We start from the raw sequence: 18,016 nt of genomic DNA on the forward strand, positions 1-18,016 counted from the left end.
TGAAATTCCCACCAGTTGGATCAGCCTGTGGTTTCAGTTTGTTACTGGGATGTTCAGTGTGGTTTTGAATCCAGTCCAGTGGGTTGATGGTTTTAGTTTCCATTGAACGTTGCTATGGCATTTTGTTCTCAACTAATTATACAATGTTCATCAGTAAAGATTTTATACTTGAATACAACTTTGAGCAGTGCATTTATAAACGGATGTAACAGGAGATCGTGTTGTCACTCACCTCCTCCATTTACCTGCTCAGATGATGAACGCCGCTCCCTCACAGCAGCGGCCGGACTTCCTGTCTCCAGACCGGAGCCCTGAACTACGAAGCAGGATTTGGTTATCAGGGTAACTTCAGGTTTAATTCAGAGTTCTCACTTCTACGAAGCTCGTAGGAAGGTTTAACACAACATGTTTCTTTTATAGATTTTATTGAAAACCCCTCAGTACTGTTTTTGTTACATCACACAAAAAGTTAAACACAGTTTTTCCCACAGACGGGACGAAGGAGGACGCTAACAGCTGACAGAGGAGCGAGCTGGGGTCAAAGGTCAAAGGCTCAACTATCACCTCGCTGCAGAAACAAAAACATCCTTAAAATGATTTAAGTCTTTAACAAAATAAAAACCAACCTGAAACTGAGATGAGTGTATTTACAATATTGCCTAAAAACCAGTTAAAACCCGACGTCAGCAGGTCTGACACGTGTCCCTCGACATCTACACTCTTAAAAACAACACGGTAAAACATCCTCATGTTCACGTTGGTCTCATGATTTTATTGAAGGTGAGCGATTTGACGGCTGACCACAAGGAGTCACTGGTGCAAAACACAGACTTGATCCCTCACTGGCCTGGTTCCCACCAAGGAGCAAATGAGTCAAACTAAATTCAACATTTGTATTTGATTTTGAAGCTGATCACTTTTTCAAATAATCAAGTAACATTAAACATGATTTAGTGACTATGAAAGTTTAGAAGAATTTAAAGAGAGAAAGAAACAGTGGAAGATGACTTACATACTTTTATGTCACAGATCGAGTGTTCGTTTTTCTTCAAAAATAAATCTTTAGAACTTTAGAACTCAAATTTAAAAGATTTGACTGAATTAAAAACGCAAAGATACGAAATCAAACTAAGTTCATTTAGTGGCTGATCTGAAGCTTATAGAAACCATAAACTTCAATTTACACCTCATGTTGAAATTTTCATATTTCCACTCAAATGTTTTTAAAAGATGTTTAACAGTTTAAAAGTTATGATTTAAAATTTATCCTGAGCCCAAACTCAAAGTGCAGAATGTTTGAACCAGACGACGAATCAGAAGCTGAGACCAGACACGTGGATGCTTTAAAACAATATCATTTTCAAAAGTGCAAAATGAGAGAAAAGCTAAAAGTTTACAGCAGTTTAGATAAAAGTCTGAGCAGCTTCGGGAACAAACCTGACTCACCTGAGAAAAACCAGCCAGCACTCGGCGTCGTGTGAGAAAGACAAGTTTTCTCTGGACTCATTTTTGAGTCTCGTTCTAAATTTTCTTGTCTGATCAGTTTTTTGTTTGTGAGCAGGTTTGTTTCTGTCGCCCGAAGCAGGAGAAAGTAGAAAATACACAACAGGTGTGTCACGTTCAAACTCCGCCCCCCGAGACCAGCTAAAGCACTCTGAAGTCAGCCGTCTTTAGTCCTTAACATCCCATAATCCACTGTGACAGGGGACCGAGTCGTAGAGTCACAAGCTGAGCAGGTGTCAGTGAAGGCAACATCGCGTAACGACTCAGAGACACGTCACCAACTCAGTGCTCGCCTCAAAAAGCTGCCGGTAAACGGGCACCTGAGGTTTAAAGGGGGAGTTGTGTTTAGGAGGCGGAGCCTGAAGTGTGACGGCAGCGGTCTGAATATCGCAAGGGGACGGGCTGTTTGAGAACGAGACGCTCGGTTCTACTTCAAACTAAAAACATCAACAGCTGCTGACGGGGACAAAAAACAGGCTGCTGTTAACTTCAAAAACAAACACACCCAAACTACAACTTCACCCCACCCGCCCCCTAATCTTCCCTGAAGAACCCCCACAATAAATCAAACACACACTGGGAATATTAATCATACGATCTCTGTGGACCTGAGCGACGGCAGGTCTGCATATGTCGACTGTGAGACGGCAGAGTCACGTGACTCGTCCACGTCAGGGAGTTTATCGGACTGAAACGTGACGGTGCTCCTGAAGAGGGCGTGCTCCACGCCGGTCAGAGACTGATATGGCTGCAGAAAGAACAGAGTTCTGATCCGGAACAAGTTTTTGGTGAATAAGATCAGATGCTGGTCTGAGGCTCAGAGAAGAACGATGTGATGAAGATGAATCTGTAAAAACCTGTGAAGAAGAAGGTCCCAATACGAGAAGTCGGGTTTCTTGGAGGTGAAACTAATGTTTGGATCTGCTCAGATGTTCAAAACTTAGAAAACAAGTCCAGTTCAGACTACAAGATTTTCAAACCTTTTTGTCAAAGAAGTTTTTGTCCCAGGATGTCGTCATGGTGATTCTACGCCTGTGACAGCAAATAAATCCACCACTGACCTGCTCTTAACAAGGTGTTGCTTTACAAACTGTAGGATTCAGGCCGGAGATGAACTTCTTTTTAACGACGTGTTTGTGCGCACGTTGTCAACATCCATGAGAGCAGTTCTCAGAATTTAATGCCATCTGTAACCGACAGCTGCTGTGAAAACATCTGGACCACCAGAGGGGGCGGGTCTACGTCTCAGTGAAAACACGGAACGAAACTGATTTATTACAAAACATCTGCAACTTTAAAGTGAACATCACAAACTGCCATTTGGTAACTACGGTAACCTGATGATTCAGACTGATAGGATCAGGTGCTGGAACACATCTTGTAGTCTGGACTGGAAAAGCTGCTCATTACAAAAGCTAAAAACCAGGGGGCGACAGTGCCCCCCCGACTGGTAAAAATAAACCTGTTTACAGGAGAAGAAGAAGAGTAGTCGTCCCATGAGACAAAGTGTGTTTTGGTTTTCACACCTGTTCTTTAACAAGGAGCCGGTTCACACCAGAACTTCAGATTCAGACGTCCAGCCGACGATGAGACGAGGGTCAGAGTTCAGGGTCAGGACGTGGAGACGGACTTACGGGACAGACGGAGGCTTTCACCCTGAACCAGGTTTTAAAGGGAAATGTGTTGAGTCTTCAGCTGAGAACCATCAGGTAAAGTTCTGATAAAATATTCGTATATTATCTAAAAACAAAGACGTGATTTTCTACTGCAAACTGAAAGGGACTATTTCAGATCACCGTTCCTGTTGCTGCTGATGTTGCCATGGTTGCAGTGATTGTTGTCTGGCGGAGGTCGGGTCCGGAGGTGGACTGAGACGGACAGAAACAGGACAGGACGACACACAGACGACGAGTTGATTGAAGGACTAGTCGTCTTCGTCGTCGTCATCATCGTCGTCTTCCTCGCCTTCATCGTCCACGTCTCTCTTTCTCTTCTGTCCCTGAACGCCTGGCTGGTCCTCTGCACAGAGAGAATCAACCAATCAGAGGAAGCTGTCAGGGTTCTGACCAATCAAAGCTATTCAGTTAAAACTTCTGCACCTTCTTTTACAGGCAGAAACTATTTTACAGGTGGTGATTAACGTTATGAAGAATATCTTTTTTTAGGTCCTTAGCGAACCCCTTAAAGAGGCTGAATATTAAATTAAATTGTGGATCCATAAGATGAAATGCGTCAGTTCCTCGAGTGACTTTAAGGATAAAACATGTCATGTACATCACTTACCTTCTTCCTCCTCTTCCTCTGCAAAGTCTTCCTCATCCTCCTGAGACCAGAAGAAAAAATTGACTCAACACACCTTCACACTTTAAGAATAACACACAGGCAGCTTGCTTCTGATTGGATGACACTAATGAAGCTCTACCTACGTCAGATCATGTGACCAGGCTGATCGCCATCAGACCGACTGACAGTTTGTTCAGAATTTAACGCCACAAACATAAATAAAAATAAACTACTTGACCTGTTTGATTTTTAATTCTGTAATAAGATCTAATTTCAATGTAAATATGATCATGTATTGTAGATTATATCTACAATATATCTAACAGTCATTAGATCATCACTGGTGCAGTTTTCCTTCTGATCAGGGTCATGCATCAGAGGGTTCTGAACCTGGTCACAGCTGAAGACAGGCCGTCCCACCGGCTCAGGTCGGACCAGGCAGAGACTGAATGTCCACAATGAATCAGCTCAGCATCGACCTCGTGTCTCGTGGTAATATTGTTTATTCTTTTTCCTCTTTGCCTGCGTCTGAGCCGGCGGCGGGTCGACCTGCAGACTGAAGCCTGAGTTGCTCACCTGATCCCCCCGGTTCACCTGTAAGCTCAGCCCCACCTCCCCTCCCTCTGAGCCGTCCTCATCCTCTTCTTCATCATCCTCATCGTCATAGTCACCAGTCTGCCCCGCCCCATCCTCGCCGTCCTCGTCTGTGAACACAGAGACGAGGTTAAGAGATGTTCACGGGGAGGTTTCTCTGCCGAGCACTATACCCTGTGTCACACCTTCGTCCTCGGCCTCAGAGTCCGGAGCCTCGTTGTCCTCCTGGTCGAAGCCGTCCAGGTAGGTGACCTGAGGCAGCAGCTCGAACACGCTCTCCCTGTAATCCTCCAGAGACGTGATCTCACAGTTAAACAAGTCCAGACTCTGGAGACTCTTCAGGTTTTGCTGCAGCAAGAAACAACATGTTAGCAAGTTAGCAGCTAAAAACAGATGCAAGTGTATGTGTGTGTGTGTGTGTGAGTCTGTCTGTGTGTCTGTGTGTGTGTGTCTGTGAGTCTGTCTGTCTGTCTGAGTGTGTGAGTCTGTCTGTGTGTGTGTGTCTGTCTGTCTGTCTGTCAGTGAGTGAGTGAGTGAGTGTGTCTGTCTGTCTGTGTGTGTGTGTGAGTCTGTGTGTGTGTGTGTGTGTGTCTGTCTGTCTGTCTGTGTGTGAGTCTGTCTGTGTGTGTGTGTGTGTGTGTGTGTCTGTCTGTGTGTGTGAGTCTGTCTGTCTGTCTGTCTGTGTGTGTGAGTCTGTGTGTGTGTGTGTGAGTCTGTGTGTGTGTGTGTGAGTCTGTGTGTGTGTGTGTGAGTCTGTGTGTCTGTCTGTCTGTCTGTGTGTGTGTGAGTCTGTGTCTGTGTGTGAGTCTGTGTCTGTGTGAGTCTGTGTGTCTGTGAGTCTGTCTGAGTGTGTGAGTCTGTCTGTGTGTGTGTGTCTGTCTGTCTGTCTGAGTGTGTGTGTGTGTCTGTCTGTGTGTGTGTGTGAGTCTGTGAGTGAGTCTGTGTGTGTGTGTGTGTTCTGACCAGGGCCTCCACGTTGCTCAGCTCTTTGATCTTGTTCCCACTCAGGTTGAGGTAGATCAGGTTTGGACATTTTTCTGACAAAGTTTCCAAAGAACCAGACAAGTTGTTGTCGCTCAACTCCAACTGAAGAAGAGAAGACGATTATAAAGAATCACAGATCGTTTATATGTCCGCTAACATGGAGGAGGAGGGTTAATAACCTATAGAGCAGCCAGCCACCAGGGGGCGATACATCTTTATTTACAGTCTACATTTCTGACATGTTCCACAGGACGGTGGGTAACCAGCAGAACCGGTAACCTTTAATATTTTGTTACCTTACGTAGTTTGGGCAGCGACGGCAGTTTAGCCAAAGAGCTCAGACCCACGTTGACCATGCTGAGGAACTCCAGCTCCTTGAAGTCGTCTGAGAGTCCTTCCACCTCCCCGTCCGCAGAGCGACTGTTGTCCACCACCAGCTCCGCTATCTGAGGGGGAGACAGGCAGAGACAGACGGGTGTCAACAGACGGGTGTAGACAGACAGACGGGTGTCAAGAGACGGGTGTCAACAGACGGGCGTAGACAAACAGACAGACGGGTGTAGACAGACAGACGGGTGTCAAGAGACGGGTGTCAACAGACGGGCGTGACAGACAGACAGACAGACGGTGGCAGAGACAGACAGACAGACGGGTGTAGGCAGACAGACAGGCGTGAGCCAGACAGACAGGACAGACGGTGTAGACAGACGGGTGGACAGACAGACGGGTGTAGACAGACAGACGGGTGTAGACAAACAGACGGGTGTCAAGGGACGGGTGTCAACAGACGGGTGTAGACAGACAGACAGACAGACGGGTGTAGACAGACAGACAGAAGGCGGGTGTAGACAGAGACAGACAGACGGGTGTAGACAGACAGACGGGTGTAGACAGAGCAGACAGACAGAGACAGACGGGTGTAGACAGACAGACGGGTGGAGACAGACAGACAGACGGCAGGTGTAGACAGAGACAGACAGACGGGTGTAGACAGACAGGCAGTGTGACAGGGACAGATGGGTGTAGACACAGACAGACGGGTGTAGACACAGACAGACGGGTGTAGACAGAGACAGGCGGGTGATGGACAGAGACAAAGGTGTAGGACAGACAGACGGGTGTAGACAGAGACAGACAGACAGAGACAGACGGGTGTAGACAGACAAACGGGTGTAGACAGAGACAGACGGGTGTAGACAGAGAGACAGACGGTGTAGACAGAGAGACAGACGGGTGTAGACAGACAGAGACAGGCAGGTGTAGACAGACAGACAGAGACAGACGGGTGTAGACAGACAGGACGGGTGTAGACAGCAGAGACAGACGGGTGTAGACAGACAGATGGGTGTAGACAGAGACAGACAGACAGAGACAGACGGGTGTAGACAGACAAGCGGGTGTAGACAGAGACAGACGGGTGTAGACAGACGAGAGGGTAGACAGAGACAGACGGGTGTAGACAGACAGACGGGTGTAGACACAGAGACAGACGGGTGTAGACAGACAGAGACAGACAGACGGGTGTCAGACAAGACAGGCGGGTGTAGACGAGAGACAGACGGGTGTAGACAGACAGAGACAGACGGGTGTAGACAGAGAACAGACGGGTGTAGACAGACAGAGACAGACGGGTGTAGACAGACAGAGACAGATGGGTGTAGACAGACAGAGACAGACGGGTGTAGACAGACGAGACAGACGGGTGTAGACAGAGAGACAGACGGGTGTAGACAGACAGACAGAGACAGACGGGTGTCAACAGACAGGTAAATGTTTGTGTGAGGACTTTGCTCATATTACCCAGAATTCCTCTGGTTGTTATATAAGCAGCAGACACTGGTTCAGAATGAAAACCAGAGGCCACCATCACTGACACGGAGCGCGTGCGTGTTTAACCTACTATAAGCTTGGGGGCTCTACACACACCATCTGCCACCCCCCCACTCATACAACATGACACCAGTGAACACTACGAGTGAGTGAGGGTGTGTTGTGTGTTATTTGACCGACGCCGATCGGTTTGTAGTCCGACACACACACACACACACACACACACACACACACACACACACACACACACACACACACACACACACACACACACACACACACACACACACACACACTACCCTCGGTAACCTCGGTAACGCCATTTTGACTCGTTAGCGACGTTGTTTACCGAACACCTAAACCCGCGTTACAGTAACGATGTAACGTTACTTTAAATATAGATGTATTCGTTTAAATCCGCGTCGACGCCACGATAATCCGCTCAGAGTAACGTTAAGTCGGTAACGCGTTACCACCGAGCTGCGGCTCAAAATGTCTGTGACCGACCTCCGCTCCACCGAGCAGGGTCGCGACCAGGCAGCGAGTAAAACCTCAGAGTCGCCGGTAAATCCGCCGGTAAATCCGGTTCTTAACCAAGTGTAACGACGCAGTTTGACAAAACGTCGTTTTAAACGTTGTTTCCGTCGAACTTGAAGTGACTTAAAATGTCCGCTCACGAAGCGAGGACCCGCCGCTGCTCGGTGCGCAGCGTTCGACCGGGACGGAGCCCCGCGACGAGCCCCGGACACCGGCTCCGATTACCGGACAGACGCGAAGTTAGTCTGCGTTAGAGGCTGGAATGGTCCGGTAAAACCGAGTCTGTCCGAGCGGCGGAGACTGATTCAAAGTTAAAGTTTCTGATGAACCGTGAAGACCGAGAATTTAGTGACGGTAGATGAATTTTAACGGTTTAATATAACAGATTCTCCGGGACGGGGGGGAACCGAGCCGCGGGATGCTTCCACATCCACCGGGTCCGCTGCTGTCGGTTTACCGGACTGAAGTGACCGAGTCCCGCCGCTGAGTTTCCGTTGAGTGGTCGGGGCTCCGGGGCTCCGGTGGCTCCGGGGCTCGGTGGCTCGTCCCGGGGTATTTAACACTTTTAAAGAGCGGGACTCACCTCCGCCGGGTTCCGGCTCCGCAGCTCCAGACTGATCCTCTTCTTCATGTCCATGGTGCCGGTGTCGGTGCTTCGTGTGCTCGGTAACGGAGGTGCGGTCCCGGTGCTCGGAGCTGCTCTCCTCTGACGGACTGGGTCTGTACTGGGTCTGTACTGATCCTCCATGATACCTCGGCCCGGCCCCCTCCGCCCGGACCCGCCCCCACACACTCGCGGTTGGCCGCGTGCCTCTGCGCCGCCGCTGATTGGACGACGGGTACGTCAATCAAAGCTGATCGCATTTAATCCACGAGGTGGGTGGGATTATGTCGGGGGCGTCTAACAAAGGATCATGGGAAATGTAGTTATTTCATATGAGCAACATCATCGTTCTTCTCTTGATTGACAGGTGTCTCAGCCAATCACCCCCCCCCCCCTCCTCTCTTCTGTATTTTTTGGGGGTCAATTAAATAAACTTCCGGTTTGTTTACATGGAGCCTGATCATGTGATTATAATCAGAATGAAAACAAACACACACAAAAAACACCGATAAAAATCAGGAAGTTGCAGAAAGTGTCGATCTTTTCATGAAATAATCAAATAGATTATTAAACATGTGACATCACTTCCTGTTACCTCCTCCATCTGTGTACATTTCTCCACTGAACTAAAAGGGGCGGGCCTTATTAAATATAAGGTGGAAATAACATCGTTAATAATTTTGTCTTCGTAGATTTAAGGCATTTTCTTGTTGATAAAATAAATTCCAGCTGTAATTAAGTGGTGTCATTTCACTTAAATAATTTTTATCAAGGTGACTTTTAAAAGAGGTTAAAAAACTGAACAGGCTTTTATAAATTTATAAATGTTATAAATGTTATGGGCCCTGAACGCCCCGTGCAGCGTTCAGGTGTCACTGTGTCAAACACAAAACAGAGAAGATGTTATTCAAAAAAACAAGTATTTATATTTCTGAGTACTTTAACCTGGGCAGGCAGCCGTCATCCATCATCGTTCAGGTACAGTTAAAAAAATACAACTTTTTATGTACATAGAAAAAGGTTGAGCTTATAAAAACAACTCAAATTAATCAGTGATGGGAGGACGAAGAGCTCGACGCACCAAACATGAGAATCAGCTGACAGGGAGGAATCCATTACTGATTGTATACGGGGGGAGTGAACCAGGGAGAACAAGACCAGCAAAAACTGGACCAGAAACAAAGCCGAGACTTCAGACACTTCACATTTATGTTGACTCGTCCGTTCACACTCGTGTTTTTAGGCCGATTTCCTTCTGCAGCAGAGAAAATTCGAATTTGTCGACGTACAGCAGAGAGAAGGTTTTGTTAGTTCATACATGTACGGTCACGTTTAATTAATATTTCCTCAGATCCACTCTGAAGCTTGTTTTCTGTTCTGGTGGATTCACGTGTCAGAGTTCCGACGAATGAAGTCGTCCTCACGTACAACTGAGTTTCCTATTCCTCATCAGTATTTTAGTGACATTTTAAAGTGAAAGTACGAAACGCTCCAGATCTCTTTGCCTTGTTGGAAAGTAAACTGAATATTTTTAGGTTTAAAACAAATAAATGATATCTGTTTAGGGCATTTTGGCAAGAATACATTTTATGTTTAGTTGATTAACCTTTTAGTCACCCACAGAAAATATTTTTGTGATAAATTTTCATTAAATAGTCATAATAGTTATTCCAAAATATGAATATTTTTCATTAAAAGCTCAAGTTTCCACTATTAACTGTATATTTGGGTTCATCTGAATTTAGACTTTATTATGATTTTTTAAATTCTCTGTGGACTAAAAAAGTTATTAATTAAGATGATAAACACATTAATTCAGAATATTTCCAGCAACGTTTTGAGAAAAGATGTTTCAGTCTGGACGTTTGTCTCGACTCTGAACGAAGAGTAAAGACGACTTGTGTTTCCAGTGATAACGGATCATTTTCATGAGTGAACTGAAGGAAATGGGTCAGAGAACAGACGAGTGAAATTAAACCTGTCGATGTGATTTCCTCTGTTTTATGAAAAGTCACAGAAACACAAGTGATTACAATGAACAATTATCCACTGAAAAAGTTGGTCATTAAAAACTGATGCATTGAACCGAACACAGCTGAAACAATCATTAGCCAATTAATCAATAAATTTATCAACAGAACCTGAGTTGGTTTTCACAGTTTAACGATGAAGGTCTCATGAACATTTGAACTTTCAGTTTTTCTTTTGGATTTTCTATGAAGGTTTTAACTCATGAAGACGTTCAACTGTGAGAAATGCTAACGTGAAAACACAAATTAATTAATAATGGCGATGATTGGATCGGTAGGCGAGCTTGTGTCAGCTACGTGAAAGCAACCGAGTTTACGACGGCATGATGATGCAAACGAACTGGACGAAAAAAAAAAATCACAATTAATGAGTAATTGAAGGTTTCATGAAGAATCTGCTTCAGTTCAGGGTATTTTTCTATTTTCTAACTAAAGTCAACGAGTGACTGAAAAAAGAACATGAGCCATCGCAACAGGAAATCGTACAAGTTTGTTGCGTTTTTTACACAGGAAGTCACATCCGAAAACGTCCAGAGACAAAGTATAAAAATACCAGAACAAGGGAAAAAAAAACAGGAAGTTGTTTAGTCCAAACTAAAATCTTCTGTTGTTGCCTTGTTTCCTTCTGAGGAAGCAAAATGGTGCAACCAATGGAAAAGTTATAGTAGCTGGATTTTAAAAAGGAGCAACGTGGTCCCAGGTTAAAGGCGTCAGACGAACAGCTGTGATGGTTTGTTTCACCAGTAAAACTGAATATGACAGAAATAAAAAGGGACACAAATGGCTCCAGCGTGAGGAGCCATCTGTGACCAAAACAATGTTAAAAACAAACTTTCTGAGAATTATTTTACACAAACCAGGTTTAGTCCTCACGCAGTAACTCTGAGTCCGACTGGGACGTGACGTTAATCAAACAAACGGGGGCGTGTCCAGGTCGTCGTCACGTCCGACTTGGGCTCCCACCTCCTCCTGAACACAATCATTGGATTCTTTATTCCAGCTTAATTTGTATCTGCAGCCATTTTGCATCCATCCTCTATAGTGAAAAGTATTCGGTTAACAGAGTTAGTGGGAACATGACTCCAACTGGACATCATGTTTTGTTTTCACTTTCCTCTTCTTCTGGGTGAAGCCATTTTGTTTCTCCTCTTGTGTTAGTATCAAATCTTTCAAGAAATCAAAATGGCGCAGGTCTGAGTTCCTTCGTGTTTATTTAGGTTTTTTTCAGTCTTTCCTTTTCTTGCTGTTGGAGTTCTTTGGGGAAGCCATTTTGTCTCCCTCTCTGAAGAACAGGTCAAAGTGGTGCATGACTGAAATCCACTGTCATTTTCGGTTTTCAGTCTAACTTTTTGTAGCAGCCATTTTGTTCATCACTCCTGTTGAATCAATTTTCGGGGGAATCAAAATGGTGCACAACTAAATTCCACCATTGTGCTCATTTTGGCCTCGGCCAGTTTTCTGTTTATTGTTCTTGTTTTTGCTTCTCCACCCCAGAACATTATCAAATCTTTCAAAATGGTTCACGACTGAAACTCGATGTAATGATTTCTTAGTCCACCTTCCTCATACTACTGTTTAAGAAACCATTTTGTCTCTTCTGTTGGGGATTCAAAATGGCGCAGTTAAAATCATCCGACTCAGCTCCTCCATCACTCTGTTCAATGGGAATCAAACTTGTGAGTCAAACTGACCCTCTGCTGTTATGATGCGTCTCTTTGTTGGCATCACTCCCTCCTCCTCCCCCCCACCTTCTCTGTTAGGAGCTGACCTCCGTTGTTTCACCCCCTGCCTCCACCAGCGTCACCTGACCCTCCTCCCCCTCCATGATGATGCCTCCATCCGGCAGCACAACCATCTCGCCCTCCTCCTCCACCATGCTGGCAGCTCCTTCCTCTTCGTCCTCATCTCCTCCCACCACTTCCTCCGGGCTGGCCGCAGCGTTGGCGGCGGTCAGGGTGCCGGCGTTGACACTGGTGCTGTTGGCCTGACTCTGGGACATGGCCTCCAGTTTGATGCGATACTCCTCGGCCTCCTGCTCTTTACACATCAGCTGCTGTCGGTATTCCTGCGCCTTCCTGTTGGCCTCCACCAGCTGCCTCTGCAACAACTCCTGGAGGAGGAGGAGGAGGAAGAGGTCATGTCACAGTCAAAACAGATAATGTCAGAGTGAGTTCATGTGAGAAAACAGCAGGACAATGTGTGGAAGCTTCCCAGTGAGCGAGTGGACGTGTTGATGAGGTTTCTAACACGTGACGGACGTGAAACTGGAAGAACACAAACATCTCAGGATGAAGAAGAGGAGCCGTACACGTAGAAGACGAAGACGTCAACAAACACGAGGAGGTTCCAGATCTTTTGGTGATGAGGGCCGACGCCGGTGTGGATGAGCTGTAAACAACAACACTGATCTTTCCACAGCAGAGTTTATACGTCATGTCCGGCCTCCTGCTGCTCTACAGGCTCCGCCCCTGCTGCTCTACAGGCTCCGCCCCTCGCCTGGATGTCCCCACATGTTCCTGTTTGAACGAGTCGGACCCGACAACTGCTGCTCTACAGGCCCGCCCCTGCTGCTCTACAGGCTCCGCCCCTCGCCTGGATGTCCCCACATGTTCCTGTTTGAACGAGTCGGACCCGACAACCTGCTGCTTCTATGATTTATTGTTTCAAGTCACATTTCTAGTTTTCAGTGAACTGACCATCTTTGGCTCCATTTTTAAAGTTAAATTTAATGGTTATTTTTTAGACCTCAATAAATGTGTCGTGCTCTGCCCCCATGAATACTTAATAGTCAGCATAGAAGAAATCAACACCCATCTGTGTTACACTATTAAAAATATAGATCTGTGTGTGTCTCAGTACTAAAGATTTAAAGACGTTTTTACAGTGGGACACTGTGTGTGACAATTTTCCCATCAGCCTTAAGGGTTAGGGTTAACCCTAACCTTAAGGGTTAACCCTAACCCTTAACCCTAAACCCTAACCCTGCAAATTCTATACTTTACAGCCAAGTTCTGGCCAATTGAAGAACCCTGACCCTGTGCCCCACGACGTCACTTAGGATTGTGAGAAATTATATAAAGTGGGTTTTTTTATATTATGTTTTTATAGGAAAAAAAATGGAATCAGGGGAATATTCGTTGGCCCTACATATATAAACTTTAGTGTTAAACATCACATCATGGCGTCAGCTCACCGTCTCTCCTGTGTCGTTGTGGTTGCTGGTTACCTCCAGCTTCCTCTTCCGGGTGGGTGGGGGGTGCGGCTCCTCCGTCACCACCTCCTCTGTCACTGCGTTGGCTGGGACCGCCAGCACTGACCACAAACAAACACAGTTAGCGTCATCACGTGACTCAGAAAATAACAAACTGGATGAAGGATGTTTAAAGTTCGTACTCTGTTGTCCGTGCTGCATGGTCACGAAGAACGGTTGAGACATTCCTCCAGTTGTCTGCAGGTTGCCATGCTGGTCCGTTACTATGGTGATGACCCTCTGACCGCCCTCGTTGACAACAGTGGCGTGTTGGATGTTGGAGTCCAGAGCGCTGGCCGCCATCGCCTCCTCTGAATCTCCTGAAACATTAACATCACATCCGAGTGTGAGAGAGTGTGTGAGAGGGAGTGAGTGAGAGTGTGTGAGTGATGTCATACCTGCATTAGCCTTGTTGAGCAGCTCTGCCAGGTTGACCACGCCCCCCTGTAATGCAGGTATTCCCTGGATGATGAACTGTGGTTGGTTGGTGGTGGAGCTCGTCTCCACATTCATACTCACCTGGTTCATGTTCACCTGGTTCTGCATGCCTTCCTACACACACACACACACACACACACACACACACACACACACACACACACACACACACACACACACACACACACACACACACACACACACACACACACACACACACACACACACACACAGTTACTGTACTGTAGATCTGACACAATAACCAACCAGACGTCGGGATGTTGTCTCACCTGCAGCTGCAGCATCAGCTCGGTGTTCTGGATGTCGACAGCGATGTCGAATGGCGTCTTGTCAAACTTGCTGAGCGAGTGCACGTCTGCTCCGTGCTTGATGAGCGTCTCGGCCACGCCGTGGTGTCCGTGCTGAGCCGCCCAGTGCAGCGCCGTCATCTTCAGCATGTCTTTGGCGTTGATGTCTGCGCCGCTCTGAAAAGTAAAAACAGTTTTAAACACACAACTGCTTCATAGATTTATAGTAAATTTGAGAATTGGTAGTTTTTACTGGACTTTACTTTGGTAAATAAAATATCTAAAAAACATTTAATTTTAAAACTTTTTTTATTTCAAATAAGTTTCACTTTGATGTTGATTTTAACATCAGAGGAAAAACTGACGTGGAGAAGTAATCGGCTGACGACGCACTGAACGCAGACTTTAACGATGTAACAAGTCTAAATTAAATCCAGATTCATCTGAGCTCTTCTTACTCGGACCAGCAGCTCCACGATGATGGTGTGTCCCTCTGCGGCGGCCATGTGCAACGGCGTCCTGTCCACTTTGGTGCGGGCGTCCCTGCTGACGCCGGCTCTGAGCAGGACGTCGGCAGTGGAGTAATGACCGTGCTGAGCGGCCAGGTGGAGGGGGGACGTCCCTAACTACAGGAGACACACACGTATTGTTTTTAATTCATAATCAGATCACATAAAAACAGATGAATCATGAATTGATTTTTTCATCTCACCCAGTCGGTAGTAAACGGCGCTCCGTTGGCCATCAGGTTTCTGACCTCATCGTCCTGACCTTTACGAGCCGCCTCCAGCAGACGCTTGCCGAGGTCCACCAACGACATCTGACGCAGAGACAGACGCAGGAGACAACACGTCAAAGTACGAACGCCAGCCCCACCTCCGTTTGCTTCATCTCTGTTAACTTTGACGAACAGAAACTCTTTGCTCAGGGTTTACAAACTGAGATGCAAGTGAGAATTGTGACATCGCATCCTGTTTCAGGAACACACGCAGGCAGATTTTGTTGAAGGGAAACATCATGTGACCTTTATTTTAACATAAAACTTTGTAATGTTTATGTGTCGCATAACAAACAGCTGATAAATGTTCATTAAACTCAGAACTTCCCAACAACTGTTCAATGTGTGTGTGTTATTTCAGTATAATGCAGGTTACAACATTCAGTTTGGGTTGTTTGTCTGTTCCTGCTTCGTACTGAGATGTTTGATGAAATCTCAATATTTCTTCACATTATTTAAAAAAAAATTTACAAATATAAAAATTAACTTTTTCAGATAGAAGAAAAATGTAATTTAGCTTTTATCACAAAACATTCAAATCCTTTTTTGTCTTGTTATTCTCTTCAGCTCCTGATTCTTTGATTTTATTGCAAATAACAGCTTGTTTTAAACAGCTGATGCATCAAATACGATTATTATTTCATTAGTAATAGTATCAGTAACATTTAACACTTTACGTTAGGATAATTTTGGTTTGGTCCAAATATCAAATTCATTCAGTTTAGTTTGTCAAAATCTAAATTTACAGAAACTTACTGTGAAACCTCACATCTGCAAGTTTACAAAAAACTATTTACTGAGAAAAGCATCACGGTTAATCAATAATGAAATTGATTATTAGAAGCAGTAAAACCAGTAAACATGTTTTTTACATGTTAATGATTTTACAACATACAGAATGCGATTTACGCTCGGATGTCATTAAACGGTGTCAATCAGCTGATTGGCTGATTAGAATCAGTCGATGTATCTGTGATGGTCAAATCAAAGTGTCTGATGTTTGAAACAGTGAACTTCTGATCGATCACCTCAGGCTGATTATTGATCAGCACGTTTATCAGATTCAGCAGCAGAAAAGCCGAACGCCTGTCCGATAATGGAACCAGAGTAGCGTTGGTTTTGGGCGCTAACATCGTGAACATGTTTGAGACCAAACTGAATAAAAACCACAGCACGCGTGCTATCCGGGTTTAAACGCAAGACACGGGTATTGTGGGATGTCTGCGTTTCTTCGGGCGGCCATAGTTGTGTTAGGTCGCAAAGTGAGCCACGCTAACGGAGTTAGCTATACGGCGTGTCCGATAATGGAAGCCCGGAGTTAACCAGCGGCAGCGAGTGTGGAGCAGCGGAGCGGGACGAGGAGCCATTTTACGCGCCTTCACGGACAGAAAGAATCCGCCATGTGCCACGTCCCCACCGGGATGAGGGTCCCCACCGCCGCCGGTAAACACCGGGAGCAGCTGCACCGACTCACGGACACTCACACCGACAGGAAACCGTTTGATATTAACTTGTTGGTTTTCCGGGGGAAGTCACAGAGAAATTTCCTATTTTACACCCGGAGAAAAAACTACTTCCACATCCGGTTAACGAGCTTCTGCAGCGGCACCGCGGAACAACCACCGGAGCAGAGCCCGGTCCCTGCCCCGGTGCCCCGGTGCCTGGCCCGGTCACTGTCCGTGTTAAACTGGCCTGAATCCTCCGGAGCTCGGCGGCTCAGATACTCACCGTGTCCGGTTCAGTGAGGAGCAGGACCGCGCTCCTCTCGGCTAATGCTAGCACGCTAACCCGTTAGCCGAACCAAGCGCAGGTTTGTGCAGGTTTTCGCGCTGGAGTCGCAGCGTTGAGCAGAACAGCGCAGACTTCTGTGCGCACTTGAATTCACAAAGATCAGATCCGGAGTTTCTGCGCCGCCGCCGCGTCTCCTGCTTGTTTACTGCGTCAATCACCCAGAGGAGGCCGCTGCGCCCGGAAGTCTGGGCTCCAGCCTTCAAAATAAGAGCGTCTGTCTTTTTCTCTTAGTTCTTATCAGGTTGCAGAACAGAACACTTCTATTTTTCAAAGTAAAGTCACCAAAGCTGAAACTGTCCCCGATACAACGACGAAGACAAATAAGTATTATTAAATATATGAATTCTGTCTAATTTGGTTACAACAGAGAAATCGAGTTAGATAATATTATTGTAACATGATGTCATATTTTCCATTTCTGACGTGATGATTCTTTGTCATAATGAACGATAACGTTATGTTTGTGTGTCTGTGTGAGTTTGGACGTTTGAAGACGTTCAACTTTACAGAGTTGTAATATTTATAGACGATTCATTGACGATAGTTGAAAGTTACAATATTTATCTGCAAACAGAAAAATCATGATTTCATACATGTCATTATTCTTTAAATATAAATGTCAGTTTCTAAGTAAAAGGTTTCATTTCATCAGAAAAGTAAAAAATCAGTTCACAAAGATTTTAACATTAGATAAAGAATAGTTTGGCTTGAAGATGTAATTAAAATAATATATCAGTGGCATAATATTTGTGTGGAGCAGAAGTTAACGTGTTGTACTTTGTGACGTTAAAGCTCCTCAACTCTGTTACTCTGGTTATATCCAGCAATGACTAGTGACAGTTGATTTATGATAAATTAACGAACCAGTGCAGTTATTTACATCTGAATCAGGTTCTTTGCTTTTGAATGCAGCTCATTGCATATACTCTCTCAATCTGTATTTTATGTTGAAACTCCAAACAGGAGGTGTGCTCATTCCTTCGTGTCATTTGACGCGCTTTTTTAGCAGCTAGCTTTGTTAGCCGTTAGCTTGTACAGACTGTTAGCAAGGGAAGCTAAAGCAGCTTCGGATGACGTCACTGAGGC

The 18,016-nt window shown here is 45.6% G+C and overlaps 2 protein-coding genes across 4 annotated transcripts; both read right to left on the reverse strand.

Annotated features, from left to right (window-relative positions):
* Positions 1 to 408: 408 nt before the first annotated feature.
* anp32e (acidic (leucine-rich) nuclear phosphoprotein 32 family, member E) lies at positions 409 to 8,491 on the reverse strand. The gene is made up of 7 exons (XM_035182348.2): positions 8,315 to 8,491; positions 5,661 to 5,810; positions 5,344 to 5,466; positions 4,566 to 4,728; positions 4,363 to 4,490; positions 3,787 to 3,826; positions 409 to 3,522 (listed from the first exon to the last, which is right to left on the reverse strand). Exons 1-7 carry the CDS (start codon positions 8,477 to 8,479, stop codon positions 3,428 to 3,430), a joined length of 864 nt encoding a protein of 287 aa, XP_035038239.1. The 5' UTR covers positions 8,480 to 8,491; the 3' UTR covers positions 409 to 3,427.
* A 747-nt stretch (positions 8,492 to 9,238) lies between these two features.
* On the reverse strand, positions 9,239 to 17,122 carry gabpb2a (GA binding protein transcription factor subunit beta 2a). Of its 3 annotated transcripts, XM_035182343.2 has the most exons (8): positions 16,868 to 17,122; positions 15,074 to 15,181; positions 14,820 to 14,987; positions 14,344 to 14,538; positions 14,014 to 14,167; positions 13,759 to 13,935; positions 13,559 to 13,677; positions 9,239 to 12,475 (listed from the first exon to the last, which is right to left on the reverse strand). In XM_035182343.2, the coding sequence occupies exons 2-8, from the start codon at positions 15,179 to 15,181 to the stop codon at positions 12,122 to 12,124; spliced, it is 1,275 nt and encodes a 424-aa protein (XP_035038234.1). In that variant the 5' UTR covers positions 16,868 to 17,122; the 3' UTR covers positions 9,239 to 12,121. The 3 variants fall into 3 exon arrangements, with proteins under 3 accessions (XP_035038234.1, XP_047200149.1, XP_047200150.1); XM_047344193.1 differs by having other exon boundaries at positions 13,759 to 14,167; XM_047344194.1 differs by lacking the exon at positions 16,868 to 17,122 and adding an exon at positions 16,516 to 16,842 and having other exon boundaries at positions 13,759 to 14,167.
* Positions 17,123 to 18,016: the final 894 nt, after the last annotated feature.

The sequence above is a fragment of the Hippoglossus stenolepis genome, chromosome 17 (genome assembly GCF_022539355.2).
Source record: "Hippoglossus stenolepis isolate QCI-W04-F060 chromosome 17, HSTE1.2, whole genome shotgun sequence".
Taxonomy (NCBI): Eukaryota; Metazoa; Chordata; class Actinopteri; order Pleuronectiformes; family Pleuronectidae; genus Hippoglossus; species Hippoglossus stenolepis.